Source organism: Adiantum capillus-veneris, chromosome 27 (genome assembly GCF_014529385.1).
Source record: "Adiantum capillus-veneris isolate H3 chromosome 27, ASM1452938v2, whole genome shotgun sequence".
Taxonomy (NCBI): domain Eukaryota; kingdom Viridiplantae; phylum Streptophyta; class Polypodiopsida; order Polypodiales; family Pteridaceae; genus Adiantum; species Adiantum capillus-veneris.
In genome coordinates, this window is record NC_140957.1 from 35,484,663 (window position 1) to 35,501,237 (window position 16,575).

Here is a 16,575-nt window from a genome sequence, read left to right on the forward strand (position 1 = left end):
ACACCCCTACAGAAATGTGTATGTGCGTGACCCAATGGCCATGCTTTTCTTGGCCACAATAGCACGGAGGTCACACACTAGTCTCTATTTATATGGACAAAAAAAATCTTCCGACTTCCCACTTTCATGAGTCTTTTCATTTCCTAAACTCACCCTTCACTTATGCACTTAAGATGTTTTGAAAGGCCTCAGTGGTACCCCTGGCTTTCCAAAGTGGGATTCTTGGTGACTGACCCTTTTTGGCCTGCCCAAAGGGCTAGGGCCATAGTGATGTGTTCCCATTTTGTTAGTGAAAAATCTCATATGTATTAAAAAAATATATTTAAATTATACAATTTTTTGATTGGTAGAAAAGTTAGTGGACACTCAATGTGGGAGGAACGCTATCAAAAAAATGATGAAGCTCCACTTGACATCTCTGATCTGGAATCTAGACAAGCTTGAGAGTCAATACTCTTTAATCTAACTAATGACCCAAACAAACAAGTGAAAGGGTCACGACGGCTTTCAAAAACAATAAGAAAGTGATAAAATTGTTAGGTTGAATTAAATTGGTATCAGTGTTTGGGAAAGGATTGCCTCAGCTTAGTTGTGAGCCAATTGAAAATTGAGACTAGCTAGCTGCAAACCATGGTAAACGGAAGAAAAACCGATGAAATATGTGAGAAAGTCGTCCAAAAATTTTACAAATCTCAAAATTTTTGCTAGCTTTCCGGTTTTCTTCTTAGTGATGAGGAGGAAACTCGACTAGCAACCGCTTAATAAAAGAGACTTTCTCAAACGTTAACACTAACTGGAATCAAGCTATAGAATGCAAGAAATGTAAAGCCATGTGAAGTTGTGAAATGAAAAGTGAAATAAAAAGAACTAATTAATATATGTGAATGTGTGTGTATAGAATTTATTAGAATTATGCAAGGTCAAGCTTCACTTTAGCATTCAAAAGTAATAGAATGCGGGAAAAAAAACACATGTGTCTGTAAGTGTAAGTGTAAGTGTGAAATTTACTAAAATTATGCAAGGTGAAGCTTCACTTATGAAAAAAAAAAAATGTATGTGTGTGAAATAAAGTAAAGACATGTTCAGGATGTGAAATGAAAGGTAAGTCTCATCATACATTGAAAACAGTCATACATTGAAAACAATGGAAGTCTCCCTAACCCAACACAACACTAAGGGTTTCTTTTAGAAAGCCAAAAAAGATTCCTTGAAGCCAAACGCTCTACTCGAACAACAATATGTTGGGTGCAACATGGCTGTGGTCGGCATATGAAACCACCGGGGAAAACGCACCCCTGACTTGCGTGCCAAAGTTTCTCTCTCACACACATACCTGTCAGATGAGCAGACGAACTGTGCCGCCCACGTCTCTCTCTGTCTCTCTCTCTCTCTCTCTCACACACACACACACACACACACATACTACGAGATTAACCCTAGTCGTGTACGAAGGATGTTGTCTCTTACAATCCCTTCTTTTGCCAGGTATCATCCTCCCGTTGTTTCGCATCTAATTGTTCACTGCTTTTAGGTTTATCTATTGGACAATTTATTTTCATCACACAAAGCCAGAGTGCTGCCATCTCTCTCTCTCTCTCTCTCTCTCTCTCTCTCTCTCTCTCTCTCTCTCTCTCTCTCTCTCTCTCTCTCTCTCTCTCTTTGCACACTGTTCAGGTACTTAAGCCAAAGAGCGGTCTTTGAGCTTGGTGGGCATAGAGAAGAGAATCAGCAGCTATGGTGGGTGGAGGCTTTGTAAGCTCTCACATTTTTCTAATAATTTGTGTAGGCAGTCCCTGTAGTAATGCAGGTATATCTATTTTGCTAAAGTGAGCACACGTGCACACACACACACACACAGGATCTCACAGGAGGCGATCTCTGTCTTTTGCCAATCATAATGTCAAGCAGGAGAGAGAGAGAGAGAGAGAGAGAGAGAGAGAGAGAGAGAGAGAGAGAGAGAGAGAGAGTGTGTATTAAGAATGAACATGGAATTGCTCTGTTGATCTCTTGCATAAGCTAATTGAAGACTACAACATATACCCCCGTCATTGTGCATCAGCTTTCCATGAAGCTCAATGTGCCTCTCATCAATTACATGAATGCAAAGACAATTGCAATCAAGAAACTACCCCAACCACCTAATTACAAAGGTTTCCTTTTAAGGCTTCAACACACTGCTGCACCGTCAGTCAATGGCAATGAAGGTATGCTTATACAAGGAGCTTTTGACATGTTACCATATAGAAATTCGTTTTGGGTTCCATGTACTTCCTAGATCTAAGTAGGAAGTAAGGAGCTTTTTGCTAGATTGAACTAGAAAATTCATAAGTTACTATATGATAGGTCTATAATTGCTGGATGGAACTAGAAACTTTCAAGTACCTCTAGATTTCCTATATAGTACTAAGTGGAGTTGCTACATAGAAGTAGTAAATCCTTGGTCTAATGCAATTACTATATAGCAACTATGTTGACTTGCTAGTTGGAAGTAGTAAAACCCAATTCCACACAATTACTATATAGTAACTATGTTTACTTGCTAGTTAGAAGTAGCAAATCCTAAATTCAATGCAATTACTATATAGTAATTATGTAGTCACTAGTTACAAGTAACAAATTCTAGCTGTTCTAACCCACTTACTAAGCATGCCTTTCCACATCACAATATAGTGATTACTTTATACTAAGTACTAATCATAATACGTATTCTTTTAATATATGTATGTACTATGGTACTTATACTATGTTTTATTAAGCTATTTTGTGATGTTTTTATTTTTTCTCGTAAATCATTTTTGCAAAGAAGCATCGGACTGCATTATAACTCTCATATTCCATGACCTTGAAAAAATCAATAACTAAGTTTGGGCACTTGTCTATATCATTTCTCATATCTTAGAGTTTTTTTGTCTTTTTAGAAGGTATATTGCATGGTGAGATTTTTCCAAGGAAATTTGTGCAAGACCTATTTACTGTGTCTACTTTCAAAGGAGAGATTGTGGTGCCATCTCTTACTTTTTTATGGTGTGATTATGAAAATACTTATTAGTGTAGCTTAGAGGTGATACAAGTACTGCAAATGGTGCTACACTCCTTGAAACTCATTGCATATATATCTAGTTGAATGGGAGAATGTATTCCCTACTACAAGAGGCAATAGATTGAAAACTTTAAATGTCAAATATCCATATTAAGGCTTATAAATTCCATCTCCACTTGATGCTTGTCCATACATTGGGGGCTTTTTACAAAGAAGATACTCTTTGTTGTGAGATCAAATTTCTCCAAAAAAAAATAAAAAATTGTAGGTTTTCATAAGAACAATGATCGTCTATCAAATCAAGATGCATATCTAGAATTTGAGTTGACTATGTAGGCTTTGGAGATGATTTGCTTCATTATTTTTAGGTATAAATTGTCCTTTTTTGGAGGTAATTTGTGGCAAATTACATCCCTAGCAATGGCAAGCACTCAAAAACGGATCTCATTTGTCAAAAAGGAATAAAAATTAGAAAATAACGCACAAGGGTATGTCGGGAAATTTTGAAATTTGCGTATTATGGGAATTTCCACAAATTGAAGGAGTATTTTGGTAATTTTTCCTATATATATATATATATTTATTTATTTATTTATTTATGTTGTTTCACATCAGGTGAAGGTGTAGTGAAAATGGGAGATTGTTCGTGATTGCTTATCAAAGCATGATGAGAGAGCTAAGAATGGAAGTAACCTCACAATGTGGAGCTCATGCCTTTCTGTTGTGGTCTAGTTCATTGAAGCAGGAGACATCGATCAACTTGTATTGAAGGTGTCTACGATGAAGCCAAGAGCCGATATCTTGTGTGTGTGATGCTTGGCATATGAAGCACAAGAGAAGATTGAGGAAGGTATGAGGTGAAGACACAGGAAGGTACACATATCTTCCTACGTCGAGGGATACAAAAACAGCGGGAGAAGCATCCTCTCTCTCTCTCTCTCTCTAAATTGAAAATGTTAATACTTTATCAAGAATTGGAAGCATGCAGAAAAAATGAACCTCTAGGCTTTGGCTATGCTACATCAAAACTCAATAACTTGCATGTAATCAACCCTATTTAAAGGCTCTTCTAATGAGCTGACATACATCAAGTTACATCAACAAGGTGATATGGTTATCGATTCATGATGCTTCAATTCCTCCTTTCCCTTCTTGTGCCCCCCAATGTAAAGCCAATCTCTCTCTCTCTCTCTCTCTCTCTCTCTCTCTCTCTCTCTCTAAAGTGTGATCAATCACCATACTTTAGCGAATTGGATAATTCCAAGACATGTCAGATTGATATCCAAACATTCAAAATGAGATGAATATCAACTGTAATTTTTTGACCACAGAAGTACAGATACAAAATGGGAATTACACCATGCAGACACTGGAGGAAGATATCATGTATGCAATAGCATTGTCACACTCCGTTGCCTGCACTCATTAAATGCAAAGTTTGTTAGTCATCTCAAAGCCATAAAACACCTACGAATTCTTCAGCGGATTAGGTCCATCCATGTAGCTGTCAAGCTTTCTCACCACGCAAATGTGGCCGCAATCTACAAGCTTCACAAAGAGGGTATAGGATGGTAGTTTCCCAATTTATTGGCTTGTGAACATCTCAGGAGTGTTTGGGTCACATATCCGACACTTCGCGGGGCACGGCTCACCACACATCCCAATACAAGGATGGCCACAGTTTATAGCTTTGCCACAAGGTGTGTCACATCGAGACCTTGTGCATATAGAACTGCAAGGAAGACTACAAGAACAGTGTTCACACATCCAGGACATGGAAGTAAGCATGGGACACAAGGTTTCTCACAAGTATGGGCACAACGCTCATGCACACAACAATTAAGGCATGGTTTCTTGAGGCCACAATGCTTGCATGGTGCACCACATGGCAACTTGCATATGTGGAAATAGGGCAAGGGAATTGCACATGGGTGGTTGCAAATGCTCACACGCTGCTCAACTTGGCACCTTGCACACGTCTACTACAGCTGTTTCCACAAGGCAGCAAATGAGAGCAAGGGTAGGAGCAAGATTGCCACAATCTTGAGGTTAGTCGATGGCATTGTATAATAGCTTTATGGCCGCAGAGCAAGTTTTCATCGACCATCGAACGACATTGTATTGAGGAGATATGTTCCGCTAGACTGCATACCACCACCTGAATGTACCTTTGCATTGCAACTCATAATTTTTCTGTTACTGCATTTTGCTTCTGCGACATGACCGCAAGCTATCTGCATGCTGAGAGAGAGAGAGAGAGAAAGAGAGAGAGAGAGAGAGAGAGAGAGAGAGAGAGAGAGAGAGAGAGAGAGAGAGAGAGAGAGAGTATGGCTTGATCTGTTGCAACCCTAGCTCGTCATCGCCCTATCCCTGCATAACAAAAATACATATAGCCTATGCTCATGACGAGCCATGGGTGCACCAAGATTGAAGCAGAGCATACCAGTAACAATCCATACATTGGGGGCTTTTTACAAGGCAAATAAGTGGTCAAGAGTGTATCGAGTATATCCAATGTGGTTCCACATGAAGCGTCTCATGAGGTTAGTTTAGAATTTCTCAAGTACGGAAATGGTGGCTTGGTTAGATTACTTAGGGTGGCTAACCTTCCTCTAAAGTTTGGTGCATTTTTTACTTAGTTTATTTTGGAGTTTGGTCATAAGACAGTGTAGAGTGTACCATAGGAGGACTTATCACGAGTGGATTGGGATAAAGTGACTCAACGAGGGCGCCTTTAATGTTTTGGAAGATGTTTCAAGTAGGGAGTAAGGGTTGGAGTGCATGTTGTGCTATATATCGTATCTCTATATATAGCCCCCTGCTCCCCTCTATATAAACTCATCTCGTGTGACCACTTAACACACCTTTACGGTGTGCAAATGTGGTGTCGTCTCTCTCTCCTCTCTCTTTTGCGTGGTGGTTCAACATGGTATCAGAGCCTCACAAAGATAAGCCAGGAGTTTTGCAGTACCGAGAGATCTGCATGATAATGATATCATGGAATTGAAACATCACGAAAGATTACGGAGATGTCTATAATACTATCATGGCATAATGAGTCTGTCTGTAGTGTGACACAACTTCATGAAGAGCGTGGTTCAATCACGTAACCATGAGAGATTATTTTGTGCCAAGATCCATGACTCATGATGAAATTCTACAGCTCAAGTTCCCCTAGATTGATGCCCTTTTGAAGAGCTAGGATCTCCTTGACAAACTATATCATCGTGAGTTCTTTTTCTCATCTCAACATCTTCCATTGCCACATGTCTTCAAGATGCAAGCATAGGTGGTGATTGCTCACTTTGCACCTTTTGAAAACAACTCAAAGCTTCTTGGCCCTACCACATTTGTCATACATATTGACCAAGGTAGTGCTAAGGGTAATGTTGTTTTTCAACAGTCAGGCTGGCAATATCATCGTGAGTTCTTTCACTACAATTCATTACTATTGTAATCATGTCTACTACAATCTCCATCATCATCACTTCATTGACTTTTGTTGTATCTCGACTGCGGTATTCACTTCTCTAATCATGTGTATCGTCACTGCTGCTTATGTCGTCACTGTTGCTTATGTGTTGCTCCTCTTCTTTCAATTTAGCCTTGTGCTCAAGATCTTTTTGGAGATCTTGCTTTTACACTATATTTCTCTAAATTTGTATCTCAAATTTTAAGCTTTGTAGGTAAGGGGTATGTCTGTGTAGAACTGCAAGAATCTCTGCGGCTAGAAATCTCGAAGGCTATGCAATCTACCAAGAAACAGAGAATCAAAGCAGGGTTTGCCAAACGGTTGGGAATAGGATTACCATAACGAATGGCCTTCGTGTTGCAATTACATATCGTATGTTGCTTTTGCCTCATTGACCTCTAAAGTATGCATGGATTGGCTGGGAGCTGCTGGCAAAGCCATTAGTCTTGCACTGTCTAATACTGATGCGGTCTCCACTTGCTTCCCAAGCTCATTTGGGTGCTGCCAATTTTGAGTACAAGCAAGGTAAACAACTCGATCAACATGCCAAAGTCTTGTATGTCAAGTAATGCACAAGACTCCCGTTAATGTCTAGGTTAATTTCTAGGTAATGCACGATCAGGGCACTCGATGGGTGAGGGAGGTGTAAGGGGAGTGACGATGGCAAATGGCAAGATTTCCGTGGTTGAAAAGGAAAAAGGGTGGCGAGAGCGTAAGCTGCAGCTGTGCATATATATATTTTTTAATAATGTTGCAATTTGTAGCAGCCTTCGAGCATAGGCCATGTGTTTCGACTCTTCTCTCTTGAGCACCATGCAGGGGTTCGAATTCCATTCACTGGCTCTTTTACTAACAAAACCAACACCTTTGAAGTAAGTTTGTTGCAGGGATCTTGTGAGATTCGTGTCTAATTCAATATAGAACCTACCAGTCTTCCAAGTTGACAGTCTGTAATGCCAGTATGAGTAACCCAATTGGACGGTTTTAGGTTGATTGATTTGGGACCACTAAAATTAAAGGTGTACCTACCTCTATCCTATCGCCTGAAATTAACCAAGCGGTATGGCGCATGGGCGGGAACCCAGCTCTGTGCGAGCCAAAAGGAGAAAGCCTGCATCGCACCGCCCTAGCTCACAAGCTCTGCACAGTTTAGCATTAAGCTTCTGGCTGGAGATATACTCACACGCGCATACACAACTACTGTTGCTCCTCTACATACACGCAGGAGCGGCACTTTGCTCGCGGTGCCGGCCATGCTGCTCTTTCGCTACAGACGCGCGCGACTGCAGAAGCGACTGCAGATCAAGGTGTTGCTCTAATTATAAAGAGCTTCTAATTATATAGAATTAAGGTACTGCTCAATTCTACAGACGTCGCCCCGACCCAATTATATTGCGTCTCAGCTCATCAATTAATTGTTTAGTGGCTAGGGTTGGCGATACCCACGAGCCTTGATCAGCGCCGTCTTCGAATTCCCGCTGTTGCAGCTTCGACTTAGCTCTACTTATACAGACCGAGTCGGCTGGTACACTATTTTTTTTAATTTTGCGGTGGAATTTCTCCTTATCCTCTTGCCGTCAACCAACATTTTTGAAACTAGAAATGGCACGATATTAAGTTGAGACACATTTTTCCTAAACACTGATTCAACACGTTGAAAACATGGTGATATTGTTTATTGAGCAAGCTCGAAAAAACTAGATTTATTGAAATATATTTTATGATATGCATTGAGAGAGAGAGAGAGAGAGAGAGAGAGAGAGAGAGAGGAGAGTAGGCTTGCCAACACTTTTCTTTAACCATAGAAAATAAGCACAAGACTCCCGTTAATTTCTAGGTTAAATTTGAAACTAGAAATGGCACGATATTAAGTTGAGACACATTTTTCCTAAACATGGTGATATTGTTTATTGAGCAAAGCTCATGAAATATATTTTATGATATGCATTGAGAGAGAGAGAGAGAGAGAGAGAGAGAGAGAGAGAGAGAGAGAGAGAGTAGGCTTGCCAAAACATTTTTCTTAACCATAGAAAATAAGGACAACACTCTTGTTTGTAGTTTAAATTTGAAGCCTTTGTTGGCAACTACGCTAAAATGTCTTATATTTGTTGAATAATTAGGGTAAAAAAGAGATCTAATTATTGGGTGCGTAGACTTGATGTGTATTTAGACAGAGAGAGAGAGAGAGAGAGAGATTTTTTAATAATTACCACTTCAAACTTATTAGGTATTTGTAATCACATTGTCGTTATGGAAAAAGATCAAGAATTGCCTTGGAATGTTATGAAAGCAAGAGCTTATAAGGTTCGCTTTGACCTCGTGAAAAGTGTTGTTGATGGCTTGAAGGAAAACGGAGTCAACATAGATCATTGGCGAGCGACCTTCTATTATTTATTTGGCAAAGATGGGCCTCCCACATGTGTAGTAACCATCTTTATAGACGATTCTATAGGGTGGCATGTAAAATTGGGTGTGCTATCATTGAAAGCATGCCTTGGGCTTGTATTTGGTTACAAAATCTCTACCCTAGGATTCCAAAGTATGCCTATTGATGTAATTCACTCTAGGCTAAAGCTTTTACTAAGCCTCATACCCAACAAGAAAATTTGGAGTTGTGCTCTTCCTCCATTGGTTGTAGAAGATGCTCCAGGCTATGATTATAATTTGTGATTAAGAAAGTTCTTATTTAAAGTGTGTCATCTTCTTTCATTAAAAAAGGATTAAAACTTCTATTCTTGCTTTGTTTTCTTTCTTAATGATGATCTCAAATCTGTATTGACGTAAGAATTCTTTCTGAAATATAGAGTGTTTATTAGTCATGAGTCAAAGTCTATCTTGGAAGTGCTCGTGCGATTACCTTTGCAAACACTTATCAAATGGGTGTGCTTTTGTAACAAAGAGGACTTTCTATCATCACCGTCAACAAGATGCACTGGGAAAAGTCCACCCATCAGTAAGTAAAAGGATAAGGGTGCAACTAGAGTCAGACTGCCCTTTCACGTCAGCTCTGGTTACACCTCTATCTACACCTACAACTATGTCAACTCTTCTTGAACCCCAAGTTTCTCCCTCTATTGGTCCAATTAATAGAGTGGAAAGGGTTAGTAAGGGTGAAAGACACACTATTTGCCATTGCTCACTGTATTGCGGAGGCGGTCGACAAGTTCATGCTTCTACCTATTATCGTCATCAAGATCTCTTAAAAAAATATGATAGCTTAAAAAATAAGTTTGGCTTAGCTGAACATGGGCTATCAAGCGAGAACTTCGCATACGATCATGTGCAAGACTCAAGTGACCGTGAACACATGTCATTTGAGGCAGTAGTGGATGATCAAAGCCAAAATGAGGATCCCATGGACACCAATGATGTTCTAGAAGATGATTTCTCTATTTTGTACATGGAGCTCATTGAGAGAGTAGTGGAACTACAATCTCTATGGGATGAACATCGATTACCAATAGGTGTACAAGATAAAATGCTTCGCTTGATGTTCGGAGATTTTGGGGGATCAAGGGTCAGTTGTCCAAGCGCCAAGCAAAGTTTAGAGAGACTGTTAATTCATCTCCCATCTACATGGGAAGGAGACCTTGGTGGTATTAGAGTCCCTGCATGTTGGGACCAACTACAGACAATGCTGAAAGGGCTTGGAATGATTTCTGCCCAACGTTATCGTGTCTGCACAGGATATCAAGGGGCAAGGCATCCGCCACAACCCCTTCAACCAAGTTTGGAAGATAATTTTATTGGAGATTGCCTTCAGTGTTGTGAAAAATGCCCCGTTTGTGAAAAGCCAAGGAAGTGTATGCTATCTTTCGACTATATACCAATTGGACCTCAATTAAAGCTTTTGACTAAATGCAATACATTTTGTCATGAGATGTTGAATGTATGGCGCCATAAGCAAGAATGGCTTCCTGAAATTGTAAACGATGCACAAAGAAGGATCGTTGATTTCTGGAATGGAACGAAGTTCCAAGAAGTAAAAGATTTATGGGATCCAATGGTTTTATATGAGCTACCAGTGGTTTGCTTTAATCCAGTGTGCAAAAAGATCTACACCACTTTTCCAAGCTCTAAGCGACATGAAGCCTTGCAAAGAGGATGGGATGCAGATAAAGGAGCTTATCAATTCACGTGTCTCAAATGCTTGGAAGATATTCAATGTAACAAGAAATTTCAAAGGGTTAGTTATCCATGTATAATTTTGTGACATTATTTCACTCATCTTTAATGCTAAGATGTGTGATGGTGTGGTCAGGGTGATCCCCGTAATGTAGCATTGTTGCTTCATTGGGACGGTTTTCAGACGTCCCGGACGACTCAAAAAAGCGGTGGTGCTGTGGAGATTTTGTTGCTTAATGCATGTCCCAAGTCCTCCATAGAGGTCTTGCCAATTTTGTTTATCCCGCAAAGTTGTAAAAAGAGTATAAAGAGCTCTAGCGATGTTTTTGCAACATGCTTAACCCTTTAGTGGATGAGCTAGAGAAGTTATATCTTCATGGAGTGGATGTGATATATGAGTATCCAGTAGAAAAAGTTTTTGAGGATCCTTAAGGTTATTCAAAGTTGTGCACGATACGCGCCATGGTGATGATGGTTACTGGAGACCACCCTGCACAGTGCAAGATAGGCATGTTTAAAAATGGAGGAAGTGACTTTTGCAGGCGTGACAAGGCACAAAAAACTCTAGTGAAAGATGGTACAAAACTGGATGGTCAATATGTTTATAATGAAAATCGCTATCAAAGTAGATTTCCACCGCCACATAGAACAGATGGTGAGATGAAGGTTGCTTTGGAGGAAGCCAGGCGATGTTGTACACAAGTTGAAAAGGAAGTAGCCTTGAAAAAAGGAGCTTTTGGAACATTGAAGCAAGCATTCCTATTGCAGAAGTAAAGGCGTATGACAAGGTTCTCTTCAGAGGGGAAATATACAAAGTTGGCTCTGATGTGGTGGTGAAGGTTGATGATATAAATCAACAAGTAGAGGAAAGGGGCCATTGGAAAGCTTCTATAACTTCTTTTTTCTCTATGCAGCATCAAGGAAATTCCATGCTTTTCTTTGCAGGGAGATACTATAAGCAATGCATTGTAGGTGATACTCATTCAGAACGATTACTTATTGATACAGTTACAGGAATGACTGTCCTTGAAAAGATACCATTGCCCTTCACTTGGGATTCTATTCGCCCAATCTCATCTTTGCTACATAAGTTTATTCCAATGCCATTATCGCGAGGACATAAGTTCATAGCTTATGAAGTGAAAGACTTAAAGAGAAGGGATACTTTGCTAGAGGAAGGACAATGTGGAAATGTTCCTTTATGGCTCCAAGAGCATGATATAGGAAAAGTATGCATCGAAAATGGAGGTGTGGAACAATTGAACCATGGCGTGGTTAGGGAAATAAACTGTGAGGAAAAAATGGAAAAGCTTGCTATACTAAAGCCTCCTATGCATCAAAGCAATATTTGGAAATTTCAAATAGAGGAGAATGAATGGAGAAGTTGGGATAGTTGTCTGTTTCTGCTCGAAGGTTGGGTTGTAGTGAAGAAGAAGAAGATCACTAAGCTAGGGGAGCTTGATCGTTGGGTACCTATTATATGGTGCTCCAATGAATGATTATATTTTGTAATTCACTATTTGAACATGTCTAAAATGTGTCAAGTTTACATTTAATTTTGTACCCCACTATTTGAGCATGTATACAATGTGTCAAGTCTATATTTAATTTTGTAACCCACTACTTAGATATGTCTATATTGACTTAAGTCTCTTTTCTTTAAAGTGATTTAACTTGTTTTTATTGGTGGTTGTTAATTATTTTTATATGTGTGTGCTTGTTTGACTTTGTTAGGGTGAATATGAGTTGTCCGCAATCTATTCTAGCTGCATTGCTTTCGAAACCTCATGACGAAGCTCTCAAAGAGTTGAGTGTATAGAGAGCCAATTATGCTGAGAACAAAAGAATTTTAGGAAATCCTACTAGCATTACTACACATGGGGATCCACCTTGTGCAGCTAAATATGATCCAAAGATATATGACCAGGTGTTTAGACCTCCACCTCCCACACATAGAGATGCAGGGAAGCTTTATGGTAGAAATTTTCTTTTGAAGTATCATCTGGATCAATATAGAGTGTTATACTCTAACTATGGGGAGGTGGGAAAATGGTTTGCAAAAGTTGACTCTATTGGTGACCTTCGAAACAATCTTGAACGAAAGAGTCAAGTTATGAGCATCATTGGAGACAACATAGGCAAACTCAAAGACATTGTCATAGATAGATCTTCTTATCCTTGGAAGGAGGAGGATATTTATTTATGGTGTATCAAGTCTCTTGCCGCTAAGCGCAAGTATACCAAACGAAAGGCCCACCAATCAACGTCTTCCTCGAGTGGATCTACGGTATGGTTATTTAATGCATTAATAAAGTTATGTTTTTTGTGTGTTTTATACTTACAAGATATTTTTAATGCAAATATAGACCATAAATAATGATTTACATGATAAGGATGTTGGGATGCAACATGGAGAATCCAATGACTTGGATAAAGATGATTCTCCTAACAAAATGGTAAGATAGTTAGCATGAATACTTAGTGGCTTATTTGATGCTTTGTTTCATATACATTTTATTTTCAATAGGTAGAGAATGCTCACGATGACAATGCTTTGGCAAAGCTTACTGACATGGATACTATTGTGGTAATTGAAAACAAGATGGAAAAGGAGGCACCAGCTAATGTGAGTCATTGGTTACTACACACTATTCATCTTGAGCTTCTAAATGTGTGTTCTTAAAGTTAAATTTGTTTATGGTTTATTTATGAAAACTTAGGAAGATGTAGAAGTATATATTCCAGAAATTCCTTGGCAAAATAATGATGAAGAAAATGATGCTTATGAGGTATATTCAAAAGTACTCTCTCTCTCTCTCTCTCTATATATATATATATATATATTTATTTATTTATTTATTTATTTATTTATTTATATTTCACTTAAATTATGATTATTTTTTATTTAGAAGTATCAAAGATTTATATCAGATGGGAGCTTTGGGGTTGCTTTGGAAGAAAAAAAATCGTATGAGAGTTCACATGGTGTTGATCATAACCATGTAGAGAACAAGGTTTGAGTTTGAAGTTATGTTATTTGATGCATAAAATACATTTTTTGTATTGCTTGATTATTGTGATTGTTTGGTATATAGAAAATGAAAGATAACACTTCAAGTGAATTTTGCGATTCAAACGTAGATCTGCTCTCTAGAAAAAGTGTGCGAAAAAGAAAGGTATGCTAATAATATATTTGTGTTGAGTAGCTTGATCGATATTGGATTTTACTTTCTTTTATAAGTTGTTGTGTGTCGTGTTTTTAGGCTACGAGTAAGCTTCAAGAGCTTCTCAAAAAAAAGGAGAAAGCTTCAAAGGTTTCCAATAACAAAAAGAAAAAGGTAAATTGGTTAAGTTAAGCTATATAAATGAAATCTTTGTAACTAGGATTAAAACTATATTGTTTTCATGTTTAGGAACTATCAAGTGGATCCAGAGAAGAGAGTATTATTGATAAAAGCTCTGTTTTAGAAAAAAAGATGTGTATTTTGTTAGGTGTACTACTTGCACTATACTTTGACTAATACACATAGAGTTTAACTAGATGATGACTGATACTCTTTGTTATTTTTTTGTAGGCACAAGAGTTATGTGTAAGTGATAAAAAATCCAATCTAATGAAATGGCTTGGTACTAAGAAGGTTGAAGACATTTATCATCTTGTAAAACCTACTTATACTGCTCTCAAAAAAACACATTCCTTCTTTAAGAGGAAGGCGGGTGACACCAATTCTTTTACCATGTGTGAGGATTTAGTGACTTGGCTCTTAGTGAAGAACATAGTTTGTATCAATTTTGATAAGGTAGGAGCTTTGTCACTCAAAGATGTGGAGTTGGCAAATGAAGATTGAGATTTGTATCTTTGAAACTTCTATGTGTTTGAAAGTGACATTATCTTATTGAACTTTCATATTTGGTTACATGTACCTCTCTTGTTAAGTTGATTAAATCATTTCCTGAATCACTTAAAGATTTGACTTAGCATACATTCTACTAGTTTAGATTTTCTATATGTCTACCTAGTTTAAATTTTCTAGGTCATTAACTAGTTTAGATTGACTAGGTGACTTATTAGTTTGGATTTGCTAGATGATTAACTAGTTTGACACACTAAGGTCAAACTAGCAAGTGTGAAGAGTTTTTAGTTAGATCTAGCAACTTAGTTACTATATGGTAGTACCATTTGCCATATAGTAACAAACTTACTAGATTGACCAACTAGAAACTATCTCACAGTTGCTAGTTTGCACTTTTACTAGTTGTGTGTATTCAAACTAGTGAATCATCTAGCAAATTTATATTTTTTTCTATATGGTAACATGTCAAAAGCTCCTTGTGAATTATACACTGCACCAACTCTATGGTTGTGGATGCGGTCAGAGAGAGAGAGAGAGAGAGAGAGAGAGAGAGAGAGAGAGAGACCTCTCTTCTATCTCTTCTTTCTTCTACATTGCTCATCAAATTCCATAGATGGAGCAAGGAGGCAAGGCACAATGGTTTCCAATGCCTCAACAGTAGGGAAGACGAGAAGGTGCCCATAGCTCAATAGCTGCTGCAATTGCTATCGTGCATTTTCCAAAAGGTATCTTTCTATTTGTGTGCGGCTTTCATGGAGGTGAGACTCTCTCTCTCTCTCTCTCTCTCTCCCCCCGATCATGAATCCAGGGTGTCATGAGCTGGGATGTCACCGGGCATGGGGGCCTCCCCTGCATGCCATAGCACCAGCCTCCCACCCCATGAGCCACATGCCTTGAGCCTTGCTAGAGTCCTTCTCACTCTTATTGTTATTCCTTGCACGTCTCGCATGTTATCCGCTATCACGATCTACATGCCTCTGTCTCTTTGTCCAGTCTCCAACCTGGTCTCTTGCTGCGTTCAAAGTCGATGTCTGCAATCAACAGCTAATTTGTGACCAACACCTGGAGGGGAACTTCTCAAAGAAAAAACTTTAGAGAATTATGGCGGTGACGAGTTAGATTTCCATGGCTTCTCGCCTGCAGGCCCTAATCATAATCGGATTGGGTGGCATATGAGTGGGCGTTTCTAATTATTAGATGCAAAAATTGGGAGCGAGCGGTTCAGTCTACAGTAGACAGGGGGCGTCTTGGGCTATCTGTGGGCGAATTAAAGAGGGGTCGCCATTCTAGAGATAATATAAGTGAGGCCGCCATAGTCAAGGGGAGTGAGAGTATCAGGGGCCGCTATTCTAGAGATAATATAAATGAGGCCGCCATATTCTTCTCCCGTACATGCCATCTACAGAGGCGGGTCTTCATCATGAAGCTTTTGGGGCATCGGAAGAAGGTCTTCTTGACCTGCAAGCTTAGCAAGTGTAGCATGAACGGCAGTGGGCTGGGCGGCCATAATTGGAACAAGGGTAATCTCTTAGGAGAGCGACTTGTGCGGAGGGGGCGAGGTCCGAGAGAATTTGGTTCAGGGATCAGAACGAGAGAGAGAGTCAGGGAGGGTTGTAGTCCTGTGGAGCCTCGGCCCATCTCTCCTGCTCCTTTTCTTGTGGTCTCTAAAAATAACGTAGCCCTGTATGTACAGGAAGCTATAAGGGCCTAGGCTGCATGCAAATTAATGAGGCCTTGATTAACATCTTGTGATCGAGTGTTTGTGCCTCTTGATGCATGGATGAGATTGGGCTCAGATGAACAATTTTCGATTTATGGTGATCTGTGGATGCACGGATCATTGGTGGGTTTTTAATTATGTCATGGCACAATAATTGTCATTGGTAGGCCTCCTGATTTTATCACTTTTTTCATCTTGTTTGGCAAGAAATTGTGAGACAAGTGAATAAAAAAGGTCTCATGTGCATGTCTTGCTTTTGGGGCAGCAACAATAAGAGATGGAAAGATCTAGACCAACTGACTTCACAATTTCACCTCAATGGCCCGGAAAGACCGCTAGTCACCAGAGCTGTGGACGGGGCTCG

At 39.2% G+C, this 16,575-nt stretch overlaps 1 protein-coding gene across 1 annotated transcript; it reads left to right on the forward strand.

Moving 5' to 3' along the window:
* The first annotated feature begins 11,099 nt into the window (after nucleotides 1–11,099).
* On the forward strand, nucleotides 11,100–16,202 carry LOC147421769 (uncharacterized). Its single transcript, XM_086502967.1, has 11 exons — nucleotides 11,100–11,292; nucleotides 11,406–11,605; nucleotides 12,634–12,924; nucleotides 13,004–13,093; nucleotides 13,165–13,263; nucleotides 13,358–13,426; nucleotides 13,547–13,651; nucleotides 13,733–13,813; nucleotides 13,901–13,975; nucleotides 14,051–14,115; nucleotides 15,689–16,202. Exons 1-11 carry the CDS (start codon nucleotides 11,100–11,102, stop codon nucleotides 16,200–16,202), a joined length of 1,782 nt encoding a protein of 593 aa, XP_086359093.1.
* The last annotated feature ends 373 nt before the right edge of the window (nucleotides 16,203–16,575 follow it).

What these genes read in the sequence shown, in the direction of transcription:
- LOC147421769 (XM_086502967.1), top strand. Translation starts at nt 11,100, where the DNA reads ATGGTGATGATGGTTACTGGAGACCACCCTGCACAGTGCAAGATAGGC. An exon ending in AAAAGGAGGCACCAGCTAAT is followed by an intron (nt 13,264 to 13,357) that starts GTGAGTCATTGG and finishes ATGAAAACTTAG; the next exon opens with GAAGATGTAGAAGTATATAT. An exon ending in AAGAAAATGATGCTTATGAG is followed by an intron (nt 13,427 to 13,546) that starts GTATATTCAAAA and finishes TTTTTTATTTAG; the next exon opens with AAGTATCAAAGATTTATATC.